The 24,639-nt window shown below is 46.2% G+C and overlaps 1 protein-coding gene and 1 long non-coding RNA gene across 3 annotated transcripts in view; one reads left to right on the plus strand and one right to left on the minus strand.

Moving 5' to 3' along the window:
* The window catches only part of LOC144771586 (matrix metalloproteinase-20-like), a 252,435-nt gene that overhangs the window by 133,290 nt on the left and 94,506 nt on the right, over nucleotides 1–24,639 (minus strand). For both annotated transcript variants that reach the window (XM_078655972.1, XM_078655971.1), the window contains exon 2: nucleotides 28–269. In XM_078655972.1, the coding sequence (XP_078512098.1) occupies nucleotides 28–269 (242 nt within the window). The remainder of the gene's footprint in view (nucleotides 1–27; nucleotides 270–24,639) is intronic.
* LOC144771587 (uncharacterized) overlaps nucleotides 1–24,639 on the plus strand; it is a 126,392-nt gene that overhangs the window by 1,587 nt on the left and 100,166 nt on the right. The gene's annotated exons all lie outside the window — the stretch shown is intronic.

The raw sequence follows: 24,639 nt of genomic DNA on the forward strand, positions 1-24,639 counted from the left end.
TTGTTGGGGTGATGTTAAAAGACATACCGGTATGTTATTGTATTCCACTGCCATTTGGGTTTATTTGCGTGGAATTCATAGTTTTGAACATCTGGGACTCCACATCGAGGTTCCTTCATATGAGAGAGGGTTTCAAGATTCAGCAATCCAGTCACATTTAGGCCAAAGAAATCCTGCATTTTCTTCATCCTGCTACTGAATGTTTCAGTGAATCTTTTTCTTCGCAGTGTGGCATTTCTACCCAGGCTGTAATATTGTCGAAGATAGTCCTACAGAAAAACACAGTTCATATAATAAATAATAGGTGCAGCAGGAATGATCTTGCCCATATGCAAGGTATAACAATTTGTATCTAATCTAGATCTATAGCCTATAAATGCTGCTGTGAAATTGCTGCATATTTAATCAGTTCCTGAGCCATGTATTCAATTCGCACCTTATACAGCTAAAATGTCTCCGAAAATGTTTGTGCTGACCATGTCTTCCCAAGGTGTGACTGTTAGAACTGGGATTTCTGGTTGGCTAAGGCTTGCACCAAAGCCAGGCAGAAACCACCACTCTAGTCAGGGCAAGGGAGTTACACGCCAAAGATAACCCCTGCTCACACCCTTGGTAGCTTGGCACGAGCAGTCAGGCTTATCCCGGAGGCAATGTGTAAAGCATTTGCGCATTCACACATCAACTATGTGGAGAGGAGTTGGCCTAATGGCTAAGGCGCTCGACCTTGGACCTGGGGATCCGGGTTCGAGCCTCGGTAACGACGCCAAACACCTCCTGTGATTCTGGGCAAATCACTTAATCTCCCCGTGCCTAAAATGAAAGTGTGTCCTCATGTAACGTAACTGGTGCTATGTAAAGCGCTCTGATACCTGATTCGGTTTGGGTCTAGTTCGCGCTATATAAAACTCTGCAAAAAAAAGCAAAACAATATCCCAGGCACACTACAAAAGGAACTCCACACAAGGTTATATAAAAATAGCTTTTGTAATCTCAAAACACCGCAGATAGGAATCACACAATATACATTGTTCCAGCTGGCATGGGCAATATTCACAAAGAATTATTTACACAGGACAGGCCCATGTGGGCCACTGTCAGGATCAACACTTAGCAGAAATTGGTACAAGTAAAATATAGATCATAAACCTACAACCAGTAACTACTGGTAATCACTGTACTCCACCTCAACCTGTAACATAAACTACATTATGTACAGTCACATCAGGCGCGAATTACATGCTGCGCCAACCTCACTAGTCTAAACACATTAGACCCTACCTCCCAAGTATAACTCACATAAGGGGCGTACATCACAGAGTGAAGTACAATCTCGCGAACACAAACCTAAGTAGGTAAAACAACCTCACAGGCCTAAACCATCTCTAGAGGTATCCAACTCAGGGTGCGTAAAACATACTAAATGCATTACATTACCTACCACCACATTCACTTCAGCACATAAATCACATTAGGGCCTTGCACCCTATCCCTATACCAGCCCCCCTGGCCAACTGGCCATCCAAGAAGGCGCTCAAATGCCCTGTGTCCAGAATGTCAGGGCGCGCTGCCCATGCAGCGCCAGTCAGGGGTGCGCCATTTGCGCAAACCTAAATGTTGCAGCTGTCCACTACTTGCTGGGCAGCTGGGAACAATGAACTGGGGCCTAAACGCTGCAGCTGGCACTCAGTGCTGTGCAGCTGTGAAAGGCCAAGGTAGGGGCGAAGGAGTGCGCCTCACTCTTTGATTCACAAAGACATGTCCCCTGAAAAGAAATGCCTAAACGGTGCAGCTGCCCACTACTTGCTGAAGGCGGCTGAAATGCCAGAAACCGGTCCTAGGAAGCTTGTTTCCAGTCCATGGCTTGGCAGTTCGGCCTGGACTGTTCCCATGAGGCACAGGGTCAGACTGATTTGCATATGGCCATGTCTGAACTGGGGTGGCAGAGTGGGCTAAAGAACGGTCATGGATTAAACCCAGATCTGTTTACTGGGTGTGAGTGTTTGATTGGTTCAGATGCTCCGTCTATCACGACCCCCTTTTGTACCGCTTTGTTCACCTTAAGTTGGCTGGGTATGCTCAGACGCGAGTCCCTTGCTCACTTTGCCACTGGATTCAAACAAGCCTGGCTGAAGACGGCTGAAATGCCAGAAACCGGTCCTAGGGAGCTTGTTTCCGGTCCAGGGAAGGCATGGCTTGGCAGTTCGGGCTGGACTGTTCCCATGAGGCACAGGGTCAGACTGATTTGCATATGGCCATGTCTGAACTGGGGTGGCAGAGTGAGCTAAAGAACGGTGATGGGTTAAACCCAGATCTGTTGACTGGGTGTGAGTGTTTGATTGGTTCAGATACTCCATCCTTCACCGCCCCCTTTTGTACCGCTTTGTTCGCCATAAGTTGGCAGGGTGTGCTCAGACATGAGTTCCTTGCTCACTTTGCCACTGGATTCAAGCAAGCCTGGCTGAAGATGGCTGAAATGCCAGAAACCGGTCCTAGGAAGCTTGTTTCCGGTCCAGGAAAGGCATGGCTTGGCAGTTCGGGCTGGACTGTTCCCATGAGGCACAGGGTCAGACTGATTTGCATATGGCCGTGTCTGAACTGGGGTGGCAGAGTGGGCTAAAGAACGGTGATGGATTAAACCGAGATCTGTTGACTGGGTGTGAGTGTTTGATTGGTTCAGATGCTCCGTCCACCACCACCCCCTTTTGTACCACTACTTGCTGGGAAGCTGGGAACAATGAACTGGGGCCTAAACGCTGCAGCTGGCACTAAGTGCTGCGCAGCTGTGAAAGGCCAAGGTAGGGGTGAAGGAGTGCGCCTCACTCTTAGATTCACAAAGACATGTCCACTGAAAAGAAATGCCTAAACGGTGCAACTGGCCACTACTTGCTGGGCAGCTGGGATCTGTAAACTGCGGCATGGGCTCTCACTGGCCCTCAGGAACAACTGCACCGCAGGGTGGAGCCCTCTAGGCTCTAGAACAAATACTGCACACACTGGAGCCCTCTAGGCTCTGAAATAACTTAGGCCACTGCTGGAGCCACCAAGGCTCTGAAAATAATGGGGCTAAACGTTGGAGCCACCTGGGCTCTGAAAGACACACATGGCCCCTGGAGCACTCTGGCTCCTTAACTAGTTATGCGGCCAAACACTAGCGCTTTAAATAAATGAGGCCAGGTTTAGAGCCACACCGGCTCTTTAAACAAATCATGCCCCCTTTCGCTGGGGGCAGTCCTCTCGCCAGTGGGGCCGCCCCGGGCGCGACAATGTACCTCAATATGGCCCCAGACACGGGGGGCCTCTAGACAGTATTTCCATGTTGGAGCGACCCGCTGCACAAACTGGGCCGCTCTGACCGGAGGCCCTTGCTCACCTGTGGAATGCGGCAGAACAAGGACGGCCTGACAAAGATGGCAGCCCCCCCTTTTCTCACCGGGGCTCGGGGGACTCATGGGTCTCCTTTCTGTGGCGGGGCTCCTCTCGCGGTGTCGGGCATCTGGCGGGCTCTCTCCTCACTAGGAGAGCCCCACACACCGGCAGAGGCACTTGCGGCGCAGGGTTTCCCTTCGCTCTTGGGAGCCCTGCGCTGCCGTTGGCGGATGCAGCCGCCTTTGTTCTTCACCCGGGCCCCCTCCTGGGAGCCCCGGGACCCAGCACTCGAGGAGGCGGGGGGGGCTCCTGACCTCCTCTCTCGAAGACTTTCTCTGGCTGCCGGGGCGTGCGCGGGACTTCCTCCGTGAAACCGGAAGTCCCACCCGGCGCCAGGCAGATGGCTGCCTGACTTCCTGTTTTTGCCACGGGCCGCGGCGGTGAACTTTCGGGGCACAACATGGGGTAGGCTCCCTCGATCCGCAAAACAAAGTTAGGAGCGGGGTAGGCACCCGCTCTGAATTAAAATATCAGACACACAGGCATAATGCAGGGTAGGCACCTGCACGCCAAAAATAAGCAGAATCAGAGGGGTGGGCACCGGCAAATGCACAAAAGGAGTTGGGGATCCCCAGGCAGGGGGAATCCCTCTCAAAAGGGGCTGCAGCCTCAGCGCTGTGCAGCCCACACGCTTTCCTAGGGGACAAGTAGAAGAAAGGCTGCCCAGCGCTTCCAGGGTGCAAAAGGGGCTGCCAAAGTCTTTCCTGGGAATAGCAAGCCAGGCAACAAGGAGTCCCAGCAAAAGAAGTCCTCCAGGCATCCAGGGGCAGGGCAGGGCCCAGGGAGGCAAGCCTTCCCCTAGGCCCCAGTAGCAGCAGGTCCCTGGTAGATTCGAGTTGGAAACAAGAACATGTTTCATGGGGTCACAGCCCCTTTTTATACACTGAAATCCTTTGTCTCCAAAGGTGCAGGCAAATGGCAAACCAGATGCAATTGGTTCTTGATCACTTTTTTTACTCAGCCCCTCTGCCTGTTCACAGGATGGGTCAGGGACATCAGACACACCACAGGGAGTGGAGCCAGCATTGTGGAGGGAAGGCCTAACCCTATTCAGGGCCCAGGTGCACTCCTCCCTGTCATCAACATGCAGATCTCTCCATTCACCACCGGGGCAGACCCATCCTGACTCCTGGATTCAGGCACACCAGCCAGCTCCAGCCAATCACAAGCCAGACAGTCAATTCACATTTGCTGCACAGGCATGCCAACTTCTAAAAGTGGCACATCCACACTAGACACATTAAATCTGCGCACATCATCGCGCAGCATTCAATCTCACGAGTTCGCACATACCAAACTCGACCCTGCACTCCCCACACATCAGGAACTACCATGGACACACGTATACCCCATGCATTCCTATGGGAGGGCAGGCCACTCTCACCACACATACACAGAGAGCGCACGCACATTACACTGGACCACAGTGAAAAAGTGCGAAGAGGCCTAAAATCACCAACACCTGGTTACAGAAACAGGCTAGGCAAATGCAAAACGTTTTGGGGTGAACCTGCCAAAAGGGCCAAGTCCAACAGTGACCAAGATGGCGACAGAGAAGCAACCTGACCTGTGAGTCTTCGAGATGAGTCAGGCGTAATTTGAGAACACCAAGATGGAAAAACCTGTAGAGATACACACTAGCTGGATTGAGGTGCACTCTAGCACCATGCTGACAGCATTCAGATGACTTGATGCCCAACATGGCAGGAGTGTCTCTGGTCTCAAGAACACCAATGAAATTCTCTCTTGCCACCAGGCGAGTAAGACTGTCAGTAAAGTGACAGAGGGAATGGATTCTATGATGAGGGAGGGAAGGAATCTGAAAACGTAAGGTCTAAGAGTCAGGTCTGTGTTTGAATGCGGATTTCTCCTGCATGTGTTCATGGAGACCTCATGGACTCTACAACTCCTGTGATCACCTGATGGCCATTAATAATAATGAAACAGTGACCAGCCAGGTGACACCTGAGGAAAGGGGACCTGAGCAAACTACAAAGAAAATCTAAAAAAAGTCAATAAAAGGGACTATTGTGCTATTATAGCTTTTGTCACAGAATTATCTATGGTCTGGTGTCATCGTGTAACCGTCCCTGACAATCACAGACCCCACCAGAATCTCTGATTCTCTTGGCCTGCAAAATGGTAATTAGTTGGCGTTTTTAGATGTATACCAAGACTGAGTAGGAATGTGAGTTAAGACTAATGAACAGCAGGAGACACAAGTAAGGATAAACAATTATCAAACTGTAATATTCTAGTATTCTGTAAGCACCAAATGTCTACACTTCTTTCACATATTCTCTCTCTCTTAATTCAATACCTTTTGTAAGGGTCCTTGACCAAGTTCCGATGGTTTGACATTTGCATTTCCGAATGACCTGGTAAAGTTCCCAGATATGCCTGGTGCTATAATGTGAAACTCTTTTAAGTTACTGGGCGCAGGGGACATAAAGCATGTTCAGAATCAAAAACACAGTTTCTTTAACTTGAGTGCTTTATTCGTCTTCTTGCTTAAGCCTCTAAGTCGAAGTTCAGGACCATTTACCCTAAATTTTGCAGAGCATTTAAACATATTCAGACAGTAACACATGTTGTATTACAGATGTGCTCTTTGATGTATGAAGAAACCCATGCAAACAGCCACAAACTCGGGGGCAGATTAGGATGGCGGACGGACCTGCGTCCGTCCGCCACCCCAGAGTTGGAGGGACCGTCCGCAGGGGCAGCGGTGGTCCCTCCATGCAAATTACGACGTGACCGCCACCCTGGCGGTCACATCCTGTATGAATAACATTGCGGCGGGTGCTGCTTCAAGCAGCACCCACCGCAATGTCAAAAATGCATGTATTACATTTACATGCACAAAGCGGCAGGCACCGCGCGGTGCCTGCCGCTTTGTGCATGTAAATGTTGGGGGGTACCATAGGTACCCCCCATGTGCACCCCTCACCCCCGACACCCTGGGGGCCCGCAACGGGCCCCCAAAAGCCAAAGTCCACATGCTTTTCCACGGCGGAAAAGGCGCCGCGGAAAAGCATGTGTCCGTGCAATTACTAATTTGGCTGACGGTGTCTTGCAGACACCGTCACCAAATAGCCCTCCCCACCCCACGGATCAGCGGCGGACGGACCTGCCGTCCGCCGCTGGTCCAACCGCACTCCCACCGCCATCCTAATCTGGCGGTGGGTCTTCTATTTCACTGCGGCGGATAATCCGCATACTCCGGGCCGGCGGTAGCTTCCGCCGGCCCGGAGTATGCGGATTATCCGCAATCATAATGAGGCCCTCAGTCTGCAAAATGTGCCATGTACCTTTAATGTCCGGATATGAAAGATAAATCCCCCACCTGGGTAGCACTTCCAAATGTGTGTGCTAACAGTACCGGGACAGTTCTACTCTCATATCTCTCATATGAGCATCTCAATTCCCAGATAAAGACTTATCTGTAGCCCTTATGGGATAGATTGAATCACTGAGGCTGAGCACAGGTTTCAAGAAGGAAAGTGCTGTACCCAGAGATGCTGCCATCATCCCCCGAAACCCCTCCCCTGTCCTAAATGTGAAGCATCATGTTCCAGTGCGCATGGTTTATAGAGGGAAGTGGTGAAAATGAATGCAGACATTTTGATATCTCATGTGATATCCCAAGTCTCGTGAGATCTCTGAGAAAGGGACAATAAACGATAAAGAGGGACTGAATGCACTGTTGTTTCACAGAAAAGGCTTCAGGTGTTATCTAGCCGTGCACTAAGGAAAACAATAACGAAAATAAAGAGATAGCACGTTAGCACAAGCAAGGTCCCGATAATGCATTCTTCAAAGCCCAGGCATCACATGTGGCTTTCCAGCCACACTATATGCCCCAACCATAACTAAGTTTATCATAATGATGATACCATAGTAGATGGATAGATAGATAGATAGATAGATAGATTCATGCCAGCCTTGCTAAATGTTCCACACAGTTCGCCAGTCCCCTTTATAAGAAAATACGGTGTGAGTGACAGTTGCCATATATGAGCAAATCATGTTGGATTGGTGTAAATTCTCCAGTCCTCAGAAACGCTCAGGGCCAGGTGGTAGGAGATACCAATGCCCAACACAAATAAGAGACAGGAGAAGGAATGGGAGAAGGTAAAGACAGAATTTGACACAAGACCAAACCCCGATAATCCCTCTATAAACCACTATCATGGAACTGTTACAGAGAGGTGATTGAAAAAATAAAATACTGATGCACTTATTTCTAAGTTGAGCAGATTACAAGAATCAGTGAACTACTTTGAAGTTGCAGTTGGCATTACTAGAACAATGAGGGGCAGCCTAGGGGAGTGTTTCCAGGAAAAGGAGAACTTCTCCAGAGTAAGGGAAGGTATGGCACTGCTGGATTTCAATGCACACAGGATTTATGAGAGACTGCATGCAATTTCTGACAATAGCTAGGAGGAACACTCCAATCCATAGTTCTTTCGCTCATCAGGATACCTGAGTTTGGACCCAGTTATATGCAAATCAGTCTTGACTCTGTTCCAATGGGAACAGTCCAGTCCGAACTGCTACGTCAGGTCTTCCCTGAACCGAAACACATGCAATCCAGGACCGGCCTCACCCTAGGTATGGGTTCATCAGCCGGGTACAGCTTGGTTCTAGTTGCAAAGTGAGCATGAGACCCACGCCTGGGCATACTCATGCAACTTAGGGCAGATTTCAACCACCAACTCTACCAGGACAAAAAGGTAGAACCGTTGGAAAATGCAGCCTGAGGTACAAATATTTGAGTATTAGGATTTTCAGAGGATGTGGGAGATGAGGCTCTGTCATAATCATTCTCTGATACTCTTGAACACCAACCCTGGAGGGATAATGAGATGCTTTAACCTGCGATATCCCAAGCATGATTTGCCTGGTAAGTGGCAAAATCTGAGAATCATAATAATAATTGTGTGATTAAGACATAATGGAAAATGTATTGGAAAAAACACGCTTCTGATGCAGGGCCTCCCTACTTCATTCTTCTCTGATGTGTCTAGGGAATGAATATAGGTAGAAATTGTACCAATCCACAGGGAGGTGTAGGCAAAGAGAGATCAGAAATCAATGCTCTTGCCCAGAAATCTGATTTATTACTTGAAAGAGTTGGATACCTGCTTCTTTTGGGGGACTGAGGATGCCTGGAGGGTACTTTACTCTACAGTGACAGAGTATTCACTAAACCAAAGGCCAGCCTGCTTTTATCTACTATTAGTATGTATGTATGTATGTTTCTGTGCTTCTTGATATACTTGAGCTAGCCAGGTGGCTCAGTGAGGTAATGCCTGGCAGTTCATGTGCCTAACTCTGAGCAAACTCAGACTTACCGTCTTATGATGTTGGCAAATTGAGTACGGTTAGCATAAGCAGCATCTATTATTCACCACGACTAGATAGAACAAAAATGATGAAGGAAGTAATACATGTGAAAGCAAGTTATTCGTAGTTATAGTGACAGACCTTATTTTGGAATATTGTATACATGCCAGAGGCAGAGATTTCTCAGCCTATTTTTTTTAGAAAATTTCATATACCATGTATGCTGTAGGCACTAGTCCGTGGACTACCTGTTACGAAATTCTTGGTACAGGGTAATGTCCAACACGGCATATATTTAAGCAAAAACCACCATAAGAGCTTTCTTCTCTGTATTTACAAGCACTGCCAAACCCAACAGGTCTCAGTTTTAAATAGCCGAGGAGCTATTTTCATTTCCAGCACTTGATTGGACTGGCATATGAATGCATGCATCAAGATGCATGCTCACGCATGCCTGGCAATTTTGGCTAGTTTTTTTTGTTTTTAAAAAAAAATAAAAGTAATCCCACTCCAAGATGGCCGCCTTTCTTCATGATTCATGAACACATACACCTAGGCGTGGTAATTTTTTTTTTTTAAAGATATTTGCATGAAAGCACATTTTACGAAAGGTGTGGCCTGAACAAATTACCGCTGCCAAGAAGGAATGTGTGTGCAATGATAGGACAGACCGGGATTTGGTGCTAGTAAGTGCTACTAAACGATAAGCACAATAGTGAGAACAGACTAGCAGGAAGGGGTCTAATTAATAAAATAAAAATAGAAAATAATTACATTGCGAGTGGGAAGGGGAGAGGAAGCAATGTGAGGGCTTGGCAAGAGAATTGGGAGACAAAAACGGGGAAAGCAGCACACAGGGGAGAGAGGGTTACAAAATACAGACAAAATGTAAATAAAAAAGGTCCACTCAGGTAGGTGTTCAAGGATTCAATTAATCAAATCGAAGCAACGTGAGACTAAAATGCTCCTGGGTGGTATATTGATGTGAATAGAGAAGAACGTGATTGAATCACGAAGTGAAATAGAGAATAAAGTAAGTCAATCATGAGTAAGGGGCAGAATGAAAGCCAACTCTATGTACATTGGAAACAATAGGTTTGGCCAACAGAGAACTGAAACTGTCTCTAGCTAAGACCTAAACTTGTTACAGTATATTCTGTAAATGAACCACATTTCTTTAGTCATATTAAGTAATTGGATTTAAGAGGAATGTTTGTGTATTGTTGGAAATGGCCCTTTCTGCAGGATCACCTCCAAACTATTTGCCTTCCTCCTCCCCTTTTAGCTGAATTTGTTTGTTGGTCTCTGTGCACCTTACCATTGATGACCAGAGCTAAAGTGCATGTACTCCCTACTTAAAACATGGTAACATGGTAACATTGGCTTATCCACAATTGACATATTCATTTACCAGTCCCTAGTAATTTGTACTGCATGTGTCCAGGGCCTGTAAATTAAATGCAACTAGTGAGCCGGTAGCACTGATTGTGCCACCCACTGAGTAGCCCTATAAACATGCCTCAGACCTGCCATTGCAAAGCCTATGTTAGTGCAGTTTTAATTTGCCATGTCGACCTGGCAAGTTAACCCTTTTGCCAGGCCCAAACCTTCCATTTAATACATATAAGTCACCCCTTAGGTAGTCCCTAGGCAGCCCAAGAGCAGGGTGCAGTCTATGTCAAAAGGAGGTGTTGTAAAGTGATCCTGAGTGCCCTCTGTGTAACCAGGCCCAAGGCCTGTTCTATGTTGAATACACAGGGAAAACACACACACATACATGAGGGTAAACTATATATTATGGTACTGTTAGAACTGGGGGTCTCTAGTTGGCTGAGGTAGGTACCTTGGTCCAAATAGAGACCCTTGCTTCTAAGTCAGGGACTTAGTTCTCGCCCCCTCTGTAGCTTAGCACGAGCAGTCAGGCCTATCTCCAGGGCAGACGTGTAAAGTATTTGCAACCACGCTCTCAGTAACTCAGTGATGACACCACAAATGGACTCCACACGAGTTTCATAAAAACAATGATATGTTTATAACAAAGATATATGATGAGACCACATGATAAAAATCCAACGTATGCGTATTTTTAATATTTCCCCTGGCCGGTTATTGGGCTAGCAAGCCCTTGTAGGTTCTTGTAGTTATTGTTATTGTTAACTTAGTCTTTTATAGCGCCAACTCACCACCAGGTCTCTAGGCGCTTAAAACAAACAGAGCAACAAATACGTGAAACCAAGATGATCCGAAAATTATGATAAAATTTATTAACTAGATCTATTAATTAGCACTTCTCAGTGATCCAATGCAGTCCAAATGCAATGCTATGCAATTCGTTAAGTAAGAATCAAGCACTTCGTAATGTAAAAAGGAAGTTTGTTATGCAAAAATAATGCAATGTGTAATGCAACAATCAGGCAGTTCATAATGCAAAAATAATGCAATGCGTAATGCAACAATCAGGCAGTTCATAATGCAAAAATAATGCAATGCAACAATCAGGCAGCTCGTAATGCCAACGATAATGTACTTCGGCACCGATCATGGTGCTCTGGACGGTCTCTATGCCACTCTTACAGACTCGCGGTCAGCTACTGCCAAAATATGCCCCCAACACGGGTATGCTGTAAAACAAAGTGCAGCTCCACACTCCAGCCCCGGTACGGCCACTCCTCGGCAGGTACGGGCAGTGATATGAACTTGAGCGGAGGCTCACGCTGCAAAGTTGGGAAAGGCCAAGAGCGTTTATCTCGTAGACTGCACCCTGCACAAGGCACGACACACACATGCTTGCTGAACGTTACCTGGGGGTACAATCTCACTCCCCTCTCCTCTCCTTGCGGCTTGGGCCTCCGATGCGACTTCGTTGATCTTGGGCAGTGAAACACGGACCCCCGACGTGATAGTTAGAGATCTCTCCATGGCAAAGGCAGGTTTGGGCTAGCGACGGTAAATCCTCACAGCTCCTATGGGGATGCCAGTCCAGACTGATGGCAATGACGATAGCAGCACTTCTGGTCACATTGTCGATCAACACGACTGCTCCGGGACACACCATCACGGTGCAATTTCTCATGAAGGTCTCAGGCTGCAACAGAGCACACACACATAGCGTCGTTGAGACTCACTTGAGCTCCGGGTGCACACAATCACAGGGCAATCCTCACGAAGTTCTCAGGCTGCAACAGAGCACACACACACACACACACAGCATCGCTGAGACTCTCCTAAGCTCCGCGTGCACACAATCACAGGACAATCCTCACGAAGGTCTCAGGCTGCAGAAAGCACACGCACACAGCGACACTGAGACTCACTTGAACTAAAGGTGCCCACGATCACAGGGCAATTCTTACGAGGGTCTCAGGCTGCAAAAAGCACATGAACACCGTGTTGCTGAGACACTCTTGGAAACTTTTATATTCCTGAGTTTCCTCAACAGGTAGCCAGCTCTCCTTTTACACTTGTGGGCAAGTTACTTCAGGACACAGCACACAGCAAAGTCCTTTCAAGCAGGGGGACACAGCACACAGCAAAGTCGCTTAGCATCTTCTTGGTTAAATCAGCACACTGCAGGCCAGCCCCAGAACACGCAGCAATGGTCAGTCCTTTCCTTCAGTCTATTGAGCTGTTTCATCCTTGGCAGAGGTTCCTCTTGACCACAAAGTAGTTTCAATCCTTTTCAGTCTTGATCAGTTCCATTCCAACGTTCAGAGGTTTCAGCTCTCATAGTTATACCCCTAAATGGCTTTGAAGTCTTTGTGTTGAGGGGGGCACTGACCCCTGTCCAAACCAGTTCAGGGTGTCTACCTGCCAGTGACACCTTCTTCCTTTGATTGTGGGGTCTGGATCCTCAATCACTCAGCAGGAGATGGAGCCATTGTTTTATGGCAGCAGCCCAGGCCTCTTCACCTCCAGGGGCTATTTCTCCCTGCTACACTCCAGATGCAGGTCAGCCTGTTGCTGTCTCACCTCCTGCCCTGGGTCAAGACATTCCCCAGAGCCTATCACATTCAAATCCAGACAGTCAATCTACAACTAGGCAGGGACACACAGAAATGTTAGAATACAAAAAAAAGCCACTTCTAAAAGAGTGGTTTCTAAACACGCAATGCAAAAAACACCTTTACAAACAAATGTGTTATTAAATTGGGAGTTTAGGCACACTAAAGTTCACCTCTCCATCTTAAGTCTAGGAGAACATAGACTGGAAACATATTACACAGCTTTCCCCATTATGCCCTATTGGCAAGATGGCCTTGCAACAGTGAAAAACTAAATGGAGAGTATTTGACTGTCAGGACATGGTACACACCTTAGTACATGTCCTACCTTTCACATACAGTGCATCCTGCCCAGGGGGATACCTTGGACCTACCATAGGGGTGTCTGATGTGCATAAAAAGGGAAGGGTAAGGACCGGCAAGTGGGTGCACTTGTCAGAACAAAATGGCCTGAGTTCTCTCTTTAGGGCTACTTGAGTGGGTGGCACAATTAGTGCTGCAGACCCACTAGTAGCATTTGCATTACCAGCGCTGGTGCACATAGTGCACATAGTGCACTTTACTAGTAAGGCAAACATACCAAACATGAAAAACCAATTACCATTACACTTTACACAGGGAGCACTTTCATTTTGACACTGATCAGCAGTGCCAAAGTGCCCAAAGCATCTAAGTTGGCAAATAAAAAAAGGTCTAGGGGGAAGGCAAAATATTTAGGGAACTTTAGCTAAAAAGGGCCAGGTCTAACATAACCCCCTCCCAGCCTAAAGCCAGGGTAGACTAATCAATTACATTGATGGTCTTCCCTGCTTGGGGTGACAGAACACAGACCCAGGCCCGCTACTGCAGGGACACCCTCCTGTTCTATGCATTCCTGGCATGAGGGGGTTCTCTTGGTCACTACTCCCTGGGCCAACTATGCTGCTCTATAGGTACTTCCTTGCAGTCGGGGGCCCTCCAGGGGTGCTGGTCACTTGCCAACGTCCACCTAGCGCGGTACCCCTGGAAGACCCATCAGTCAGGATACAGTTATCCTGCCCTCCAGGTTAGAGGTGGGTTTACCCCGGTCACTTCTAGGGGACCTAGCCCTACTGGCTGGGCACTGTCCCACGGGTTTTCCCATGGGGGACACCTTCCTCCTTCAACCTTCCATTTAGATTTCTGTGCCTGCCATTTAGGAATGGCACCCACAGACCTCAAGACCACGGGAGCTCTGGTTAAAGATGCCCCACGCCCTCTTGACGGTGGGTGTTCTTCCTCACACAGCTGGCAAGTAGGCGCTACGCCTCCAACCGGGTGCTCCTCTAAGGAACCCTCCAATCTCTGGGGTGGGGTGGGGTGGTGAACCCCTGGGGATGCTGCTCACACTCCCTCCCTCTCCTTCGAGACAGGGCGCTAACCTGCATGCCCACCCTCTACTCTGGGACCTAACTACTCTACTTCTCTTCTCTTCCCTCTCTAATGTCTCCTCAGACCCTTGGACCCCTGACCAGAGGTCGGGCTCCTGTGCAAGCTCCCGGGAATCAAAAAGCTCGCACTCTAACAAGTGTTGGCACAAGCCTGGAAAACAATTACTGAGCCTAGGCTTCAAATTATTTGCCATGCTAACCATCACCCAATCATCCAGTGCACCCTTGTACTCATCCACACTTGGCACTGGCTGTGCGCTGCCACCATTTGAACTGGACTCCACCTGTTCAGCCTTAATGTCCAGTTTCCTCATGCTTAACTCATGAGGTAAGAGAATCTTCTTCTCTTCCAAGGCGGGAGCATTCCTCTGCTTGCATTTCACTTTCAATAAGCAGCTTCTTCTCTTCTGCTTAAGCTTTAAGTTTTAAAACCTCTAACTCATGCTCTCTGACCCTTTGGTTTTCCTCCAGCTCCCCTGGGGAAAAACTCCTCCCTGAATGGTTACCAGCCCCTGAGGCTGGTCCTTCCACCGGCAAATCATGTGGACCAAATCCATTCCTGGATCATCCTCCTCCGCCTTGCAACAGTGAAAAACTAAATAGAGAGTATTTCACTGTCAGGACATGATACATACCTTAGTATATATGTCCTACCTTTCACATACATTGCACCCTTCCCAGGGAGGTACCGTGAACCTACCTTAGGGGTGTCTGATTTGCATAAAAAGGGAAGGGTAAAGCCTAGCAAGTGGGTGCACTTGTCAGGACAACATGGCAGTTTAACAAACTGTGCGTAGGCACTGCAGTGGCAGGCCTGAGCTCTCTCTTTAGGGCTACTTGTGTGGGTAGCACAATTAGTGCTGTAGGCCCACTAGGAGGAAACCAGGAAACAGATTCCACTACCGACTGAACCGGTCTTCTCCTGGTACCGCGGATTTTAATCAATGAAGCGCGGCCCACCTCAATAGCGCCCGATTCTGGGCTGCTTCCCCAGGCTATCAATTTCTTAGCCCTTGCCCGTGCCGATCGGGGTAACCTTTTTCCTTCCCCCCCCCCCGCATTAGAGGCTTATAATGTTAAAGGCAAATATAAATGTCCTGATGATGGTCCCCATGACTAAGTAGTGGGACCGAAACGCCGTCGACTCATTGTACACCATATACAAATGCTTGATTTATATGTAGAATGTAATGGTGTTTAACTGATATTTCTGTACACTCAATACTTTACAGAAATCGCTGCTTTTGCCTTGAAAAGCCCTGCTCTTTTCCTCTGTTTACCTTTTGTACTGATCTGACTGTGTTTGGGTACAGGCTTGTGCCCCACACTGGTGATTTGTTGAAGGTATTCCTGTGTTTGAAATATTTCAATTGAGTAAAAAATTGAAGACCTCTGTCCGGCTGGACATGTCGCCCCAAATATAGAACTGATTCAGTCTATATTCATTGCTTTGCATATAATTCTTTTGCATGGACCGTTGCTGTTTCACAAAACAAAAAGTAGGCCCACTAGTAACATTTGCATCACTAGCCCTGGTACACATAGTGCACTTTAATAGAGACTTTAATAGTAAGGCAAACATACCAATCATGGAAAAACAATTACCATTACACTTTACACAGGGAGCACATGCACTTTGACACTGATCAGCAGTGGCAAAGTGCCCAAAGCATCTAAGTTGGCAACACCATGTCAAAAAAAAGGTCTAGGGGAAAGGCAAAAGGTTTAGGGAACTTTAGCCAAAAAGGGCCAAGTCCAACAGATACACTTATAATTGGCATGACCTACTGTCAGACTTGGCATCCTTGGTCTGGTTTCCCCATATCTTTTGCCTTTACTTCCTGTATTTTTGGTGCTACAAAAAACGACATATACAACTTGTGTAAGGTCTATTTAATGTTTGTAAAGAAACCAAAATAATACATCATATACTCGGAGTGTGTATTAATAAATGGTGTAGAGAAAATAGGCAAATGTGATTTTACAATCGACCGTTGTTGGGGCGTGTTGTTGAATTAAGCGAAACGACGATGGTGTGCTGTTGGTGTAGTTATAAACAGTGGGTAATCATGAAGAAAAAAATATATAAATATAAGGGTCGGTGAAATATAATGGTACACGGCGTTCGTTAAAAACTGTGGGCTGCCAGGGTATCGTGTGAACTATGGGGTGACCAGTTACCAACTGTCCAGCGTAATTGAGTTTAAAACTCGCCGAAACGGTTTACTAAGTTAACTGCGGTAGTGCGACTTTACACAAGTTGTATATGTCGTTTTTTGTAGATGCTCCCAGACGAAGGGTATTTAACCGAAATGCATTGGAGCAGGAGAATACACAAGTTGAAAATGAAAAAACTTTATTAACTCATGTGAAGTAACATGTTCATAAAATATAATGAAGCGAATAAAAGCTTTTTTCAAGACCAACTAACGTGAACATTTTTCTTAAACACGCACGGAGGATAATTACCCTGAACATTAGTGTGCCCTAAGGGATGCCATCAATTTTCAATTAACTGCACTTCTTGTGATATCACATACTCGTCTTTCAGGGTAGAAGACGACACCTCAGGAGCACCTACTAAAACCTTAAATATCTTTTTGAAACTTTAACAAACATTAGCTGTGCACATGTCGATCAATCCTTAAGTACTTTTAGAAAGTAAACACAAGGAGATGATGGACGGAGCCCTGAAACGTTTCAGACACTCGCCCCCAGCCACAGATCTGGGTTGAATCCATCTTGTTCATTAGCTCACTTCACCACCCCTGCTCAGACTAAGTTATATGCAAATCAATCTTGACCCTGTGCTTCATGAGAACTGCCAAGCCTGGTCTTCCCTGGACCTGAAACAAGCATCCTGGGACCGGTTTCGGGATAACATCCCTCATCAGCCAGGCTAGCTTGAAACCAGTGGCAAAGTGAGCAAGGGACCCACTTCTGGGCATACCCTGCCAACTGAGGGCGAACAAAGCAAACACAAGGAGATGATGAACGGAGCGCTGAAACTTTTCAGACACTCACCACCAGTCACAGATCTGGGTTGAATCCATCATCGTTCTTTTGTTACTTCACCACCCCAATTAAGACCAAGCTATATGCAAATTAGTCTTGACCCTGTGCCTCATGGGAACAGTCCAGCCTGAACTGCCAAGCCTGGTCTTCCCTAGACCGGAAAAAAGCATCATGGGACCGGTTTCAGGGTAACACTCCTCTTCAGATAGGCTAACTTGAATACAGTGGCAAAGTGAGAAATGTACTATTAGAAAGTAGGCATTTTCTTGTCTAACCATTCTGTGTGCCTCTGCCTGTTTGTGTATTGACTGCCTGGTTTTGGAGTGACAGGGGGTGGGGATGTGCATTCACTGTAGACCGCCAAAGGGGGGTTTAAGGTGTTCCTGGCCCTTCCTGGATGACTCAAAGTTGAGCTGAATAGACCTTGGCTGCATTTACAGTAGTGGGAGATTTCCCTGCACCTGAATAGGCGTGTCTGCCTTACACAATGCCATCTCCGTCTCCTGCCAGGAAGCTGGGCCGGAGAGGACAGAACTGGTTTGGACTAAGCACAGAGCCTCTCTGCCACAAGGGATCAAAGAGAAATTGAGTAAAAATATTGGGGCCATTGTCCCAAAACTTAAGATTACTTCTGGAATTCAAGTCAAATCCCTGCCAAGGAGAAGAGCTGGGAAAACGGAATGAGAAGTCTTACCCCTTTGCTGTGTGCTGTCTGGGGTTGGCCTGCAGTGGCTGTTTCTGCCAAGGAGAGAATAAAGACTTTGCTGTGTGCTGTATCTCCTGCTTGAAGTAGAGCTTGCCTCCGGTTTGGAAGTCTCAGAGATACAAAGACTTACCACCATCTCCCCTGAACTTCCTTCTGGGAGTTCTGACCACCTGCCAAGAGGTGCCTGTTGCTGAGTTGGGCCTCTGGAGGTTGTTCCTGTAATTGGGAGTTAGGAAAAGTGATGCAACTTCAAGAAAAGTGATGCATCGGCACCTGTTTCTGACGTATCACCGAAGAAATCGATGCAGCGGCTGCCCATGGCTGGAGAATTATCGGCACGCTGAATACCATCCACCGATCTCCACAGTCCAAGATCCCTGGACCGATTTCAACACAGGCCCAGCTGTGCAGCTGCAACAACCAATGCATCGTGGGACCACGGCTAGAGAGACCAACGCAGCGCTGTTGCCACTGCCACATCAAGAACCGACGCATCCCCGATCCTCACGCATTGCACCTGGGCGCCAGGTGTACAAGAACGCCGGGGCCGCAGTAGGAAACTGACGCATCACCTCCCTGAAAAGTAAGAAACCGATGCATCACCTCCCCTTCAGTAAGGAACTGACTCATCACCGCCCCTGCGTGTCAGTAAGGCACCGACGCATCACCTCCCCTGGAGTAAGGAGCCATCACATCACGTTCCCTGGGCATAAGGAACCGGCACATCACCTTCCCTGCGGCTGCTTTTGTTAAAGATTATGACTCATTCAAGTAACTTTGTGATGAAAGTGTTGCATCCATAGTTTGCTGTGGACAAAACTGTTTCTACCTTTCAAAAGTCATAATTTGATTACTGTGTTGTGGATCTTTGTCGTTTTTGTCTTGTTCGGTTTAGATAAAGATTATGTATTTTTCTAAACTGGTGTGGTGTCCATTTGTAGTGTTTTCACTGTATTACTGTATGTTTGCGCAAATGCTTTACACACTGCCTCTGAGACAAACCTGTCTGCTTGTACCAAGCTACCAGGGGATGAACAGGGGTTATTTTAGAAGTCTATCCCCCTTGCCCTGACTAGGAAGAAGGGTCCCTACTTGGACAAAGGTGCAAACTATTGCCAACTAGAGACCCAATTTCTAACACCTACCCTATAAATCCCTAGTACATAATAGTGCAGGGAGATTAAAACTACCTTTAAGTCCCCTAGTACATAATGAGGCATGGCAGTTTAGAGACCAGCAGCCCTTCCTCCACTTGCATGTGTGCACTACTGAGAGCCTGGGGTCATTTTAAAAGCAGCCCTGTGTTGTAGTGCTGCTTTTAAATGTAAATTGTGCCCAAACTCGAATTTGGTAGTAGGGGCACTTAAAAGGTGATACACTACAATATTTTGGCATTTCAGGTACACACAGGGTCTTCCCTATATGTCTGAGGGCTGGGGGGTCATGTCATTAGAAGGAGGGTCCTTATGTGCTCTGGGGATAGAGAAATTGCACATTTCACTTTCCCCATTGTAGTAAAGTTCCTCCAAAATTTACTTCGATGCTAAGAGCACTGAGGAATGAGGATTTACACTATGTATGCATATTCAGGAGCCCTAAATTCCCCAATAGGTATCACATGGGTGGGGTCAGGTAGCTATAAGCATGGTCCTTATAAAACATGTATTATATGCCTTGGTGTTGGAGTTGATACTTTTGTTTGCGTCATTTAGTGTCATGTTGGTGCCATTCCAAAATGATAGCAAGATGTGGCTCTGTATTGATTCAGAAAGTATATTAGGAGACTGAAAAACTAGTGCAACAGTTACTGCATTTGATTGGCTCTATTTCAGGCAGAAATGTACTCCACACAACAGTTAACCTACAGGCCTGCAGGACTATATTTATATTGTTTTCATGCAATGCAACGCAGCAAGACACCTTTATGCGCTGTGTGAAATGGAGAGGGCAAAAATGTGCCATGTCTGTAAAGCATTCCTGCTCTTTCCTTGTACTAGCACATTTTTGCTGCCTAGCACCAATGCAGGCACCCTTTCACCCTGGCACTGCAGGTAGGATTGTGTTGTTGTGCAGGAAGGCACACCTTTCTGCACAAAAATAATCATCGAAGGCTGTTTCCTCTTTCTCAGAATACAGCACACGTAGCAAGAGGTAACACATATTTCTCGTCGTTATGCCTCCCCTGGAAAGGCGTAGCATTTGAATGCATTCCCAGGTGTACCATTAATGGTAAATCTGGGAATGCACCAAAGTCCATGGGTGGATGCGTGGGACTACCCACGCTCCACCCATGGAATGCCTCCCTGGGACAATGTTATGCAAGGCAGCCACTTGCCCTGCCTTGTGTGTCTCTAGATTTACCAAAGAATGCAGGGCCTCGCAATGTGGGCTTGAGTGGCTTGATAAATCTCATTCTAGGTTCTGTGTTGTCCTGCATTCCCTTGTATTGTGCAAGGGCAATGCAAAATGTTTGATAAATATGCCCTCAATGTTCTTGACCATGGTGCATGGCATGCTTTTAATCAAAAGGCAATCGGTGCATTTCAAGTCATGTCCAGCAGAAAGTAGGTAAGCAATATCAGTGAAATAAGCTTTTACTCATCAAAAACTTCTATTTAGAACATATCTGGACAATACTGTGAAAATCTCTGGTCTGGTATTAAAGGGAGCTAAGGTGAATTGTGTCACGATATATCTCAAAAGCCCAGCTGACATCATAAAATAAAGCACTCTAGACGTTTGATGATTGTAGAGATGGGGAGGAGAGAGTCAGATTGTTTTTGCTCTACACTTGATGGCCCCTTTTAAGATTATTTTGAATATTCTATTTAGGTATTGTGGGTAAGCCTGGGCGTAGTTTGTGAAGTAGCGCTACGTGAAGTGTACTTCGCACTACGCGAGCTACGCGAACTGCGTAGTGCACTGTGCAAAATGCTGTTCGCACTTATTGCACAGTGCCGGATGCTTGTCCCCACTGTGCAATCAGTGCAAACTGCATCTTGCACAGTGCAAGCGGTCATTTTCTGCTGCTCGAGTAGATTTCTACTCGAGCGGCAGCTTTCTCAACGTGGACTGGTAGTTTCTCATCGTGAGAAGTCGCGTGCATACGCGACCACTCGCAATGAGAAACCTGACCTCCCCGCGTTGAGAATCTTGCCGGGAGGTTAATTTTCCACTTTCGCGATCAGCAACTTGATGTTGCTGATCGCGAACGAGGAAAACTCTCGCCGGGATGTCATTTTGCTTGCTCGCGGTCGCCAACTTGACGTTGAGGACTCCATGTGGTCCCTTCCATAGTCTTCTGGAAGAGTTTAATCCAATTCCGTTTAGTTTTACTTTTTCCTTATTTCTTTTAACAATTGGTCGATAGAGTTATAGCAAGCAATGGTCTTCCTTTTGTTTGCATTTATATTCCAAAAGGATTTCAGAGAGGTGAATTATGTACACATCCCAGACCCGGCATCCGTTATTAGCCTTAAATATCGGTCTAGAATCTTCCCGAGTTTTCGAAAGAAACCGCCAAATCTGCAGCCTGCTGAGCGGTTCACATCTCTCAGAAATCCTTTTGGTAAATAAATGCAAACAAAAGGAAGACCATTGCTTGCTATAACTATATGGACCAATTGTTAAAAGAAATAAGGAAAAAGTAAAACTAAACGGAATTGGATTAAACTCTTCCAGAAGACTATGGAAGTGACCACATGAAGTATGGGGATCTTCTTTTTGCACGTCTACAGAGGAAATAATATTACTGTATAGCCGCATTTTGCGACAAATAACACTATACGCCCTGAAGAAGTTCTGATTTCAGACTGAAACGCGTTGGCTGCGATTGAACAAATAAAAAGAAGAAAAACACACAGGAGAAGGAATTTGCATTCATTGAGTGAACTATATATAATAGATTGAGTATACTAATTTAGGAGGTGGTGCAACTTTAATACATTTTGTAAAATATTTGTTTGACCCTATGGTAAGGGTGGTGCTCTTGGACAGAGGGCACTGTTAAAGTTTTGCACACAAAGTTTTTTCCGATTTATGTTCAGATATGGAAAATATTTCTGATGTTTGTTGCCGTAAGAAGGATTGATCCACTGTCCAGTTCTTTTTGTGCTTTATTTACGTTGAGGACTGCGAGCAAGCAAAAAATGACCGCTGCACTACACTACATGCAATTCGCGTAGTGCAAAGTAGCGCAAACTTTGCAAACTATGCAAGCGTATTATAGTCCTTTGCCCAGGGTTAATTGTGGGTAATACCTGTCAGAAACTTCCTTTCCCCCAGTGTTGCTGGAACAATTTTTCAGCACCACTGCAAGACATAGGGACTGTGGGAAATCTGTGTCACACAAAGAACAACTGTAGCAAATGATTCCAGTCCATTCAGCAGGAGAAACATAAGGGTGTGGCCAGTGGTGCATGTTGGAACTCACTGTTATAAATATATTACTAAAGCACAGTGTGATAGCGCCCTATCATTTACAGACAGCCCATTATCCATTGAAATGGCAACTTAAGTAGATCGGAATCATAGTTTGATTATTAAAACTCTATAGCACACAAACTATACACTGTGTAGTATACGGATTTCAGAGAATATTTATCATAGGCGCATAACAAAGTAATATGTCCTGATTTGTTTTGATCCTATTATAATATTTTTTTATTCAGACTTTAGATTTGAAATGTGCTTCATGTATGCTTGCCGAACTGCTCATGCAAAGTGAAATATTTGTTCAGTTCATTTATGGCTATAAACGTTGTTGTGTGTCAGAAAACCCATGACATCCAGTAACCTTTCCTTCCATACTCCCAGTACCCCTGCAAGATTGTCAGAGTTCACTTTAAAAAACATTCTCTCACCTTGCAGTCAAAGAAAGGTAATTCCAATTTCCATGCTAAAATAATAAGCACCAATTTGCCAAAAGACATAGCCGCACATCTGACCTCCTCTTCAAACACACAGCCCAAGTGACGAGAAAATAACACAATTTACAGGCATCTTTATTGCTAATTCACCTTTTAAACTCCATCACTGATACTTTTGGGGTGCTGCAGCACTAACTCCCCCACCAGCACCCATAATTCTACCATCAATGCCCAAATACTACTTCAAATCTTCTGCAGCAAAAGTATGCTGGAAAAATTTCTGTCAAGTATTCGTAACATAACGTGCATTTGTAAAGCACACGTTCACCCCAAACGGGGTATCTTGGCGCTGAATAACACCTATTTTGTACCCCAACTCAATGGTACACATGTTATCGACCTCAGATGGATGAAAAGCTGAGTGGACTCACCGGGATTTTAACCTGTGACTCTGAGGTCGAACACAGGTCCCTGCAGAGGATGCAATTAGTCCACTGAGCCACCATACCAAGCATGATCATGCAGTATTATTCAATATTACAATGACACATCTCGTTATTACCATGCGAGCCCCCAGTAATTTCCGGAAACGTTGGCAATGCTCTGCTGCTAAACAAAAGTCTGATAACGCGATAACTGGCCCTTGGCTCCTTTCCTGTGCATTATGTACATATTTAAAACCGCTCATGCCAGAACAAGACTCGAGGAAAATTATTACCACGTAGCTCAAAGCACACAAATGGGCAAATCTAGCGCACAAACTGCAGGTACAGCGCTATAAAACAGGCCCTGTGCCTACCTCTGCGAAGGCCAGGTCTTGCCGACTGATGGTCTTGACATCTACTCTCAGTGGTAAACTTGACGAGTAGCCACAAAGTGACAGAGCCAGGAGCACGAGCCAGTGCGTCCCCATGTTATCAGATCTAAAGGGCGATTGGTTCCTTTCCAGACTATACCTTCTTTATACAGCTGTACACATGTATCTGAAAGTGAGTCACGTATTTTCAGTGCACTGATGTAATCCAATAATGAGTGCACAACTAGACGTGCGTTGTGTTAATAAGCACAGTCGGTTTCTAGAACCACTTTAAAATACTATGAATTGAGCACTGACACTTTACTTGTTGTCTGAAATGTATGCGTTGTTTTAATTTAATATGCAATGCCAATATGTAGGACAACGTTGCACATATTTTACAAAGCTGGCCAATACACGGCAGGATTTTGAAGTTTAAATAGGAAAAAAATAGGACTTTTAGTATTGGGCAACATGTTGCATCCTTTAATTCTAGAGATTACAGCTAGGAATGCATAATCACTCGGTCACCACACCTGATCTGCTGCTTCCTGCTGCTGCAACAACAACAGCTATTGCACAGGGAAATAAAACGCACGTGGGGGCAGGCACCACAGGCTCTATTTGCACTAATGTTGAACAAAGGAACACAAACTACTCTACAATTCCAGATGCACATAGACACGCAGAATTGTGCAAGGGAAGTTGTCAACAGCGAGGGTGTGTTCCACCAATGCTTTTTGAGTGATATCTGACAAAAAAAGCAAAGTTTGAGTGTACAATACATTTGCATAAAAGGGTTTTTGCAAATTAATGGCATGAGATGAAAACTGCATGACAAGCTGTAACCCTTATGCATGCCTGATTTTCTATCACTGGGCTTCCATGGAGAAGCATGCCACCCGTCCGCAGAGGGAAGCAAACTTTACAACGCATTTATTACATCGCACTACACCTACAACGCAGTCATTATATCGCAACATCCTTTACAACGCATGTCACTACAACGCATACCATTACAACGCATTACACTACATCGCATGTCAATACAACGCAGGCATTACAACGC

Source organism: Lissotriton helveticus, chromosome 8 (genome assembly GCF_964261635.1).
Source record: "Lissotriton helveticus chromosome 8, aLisHel1.1, whole genome shotgun sequence".
Taxonomy (NCBI): Eukaryota; Metazoa; Chordata; class Amphibia; order Caudata; family Salamandridae; genus Lissotriton; species Lissotriton helveticus.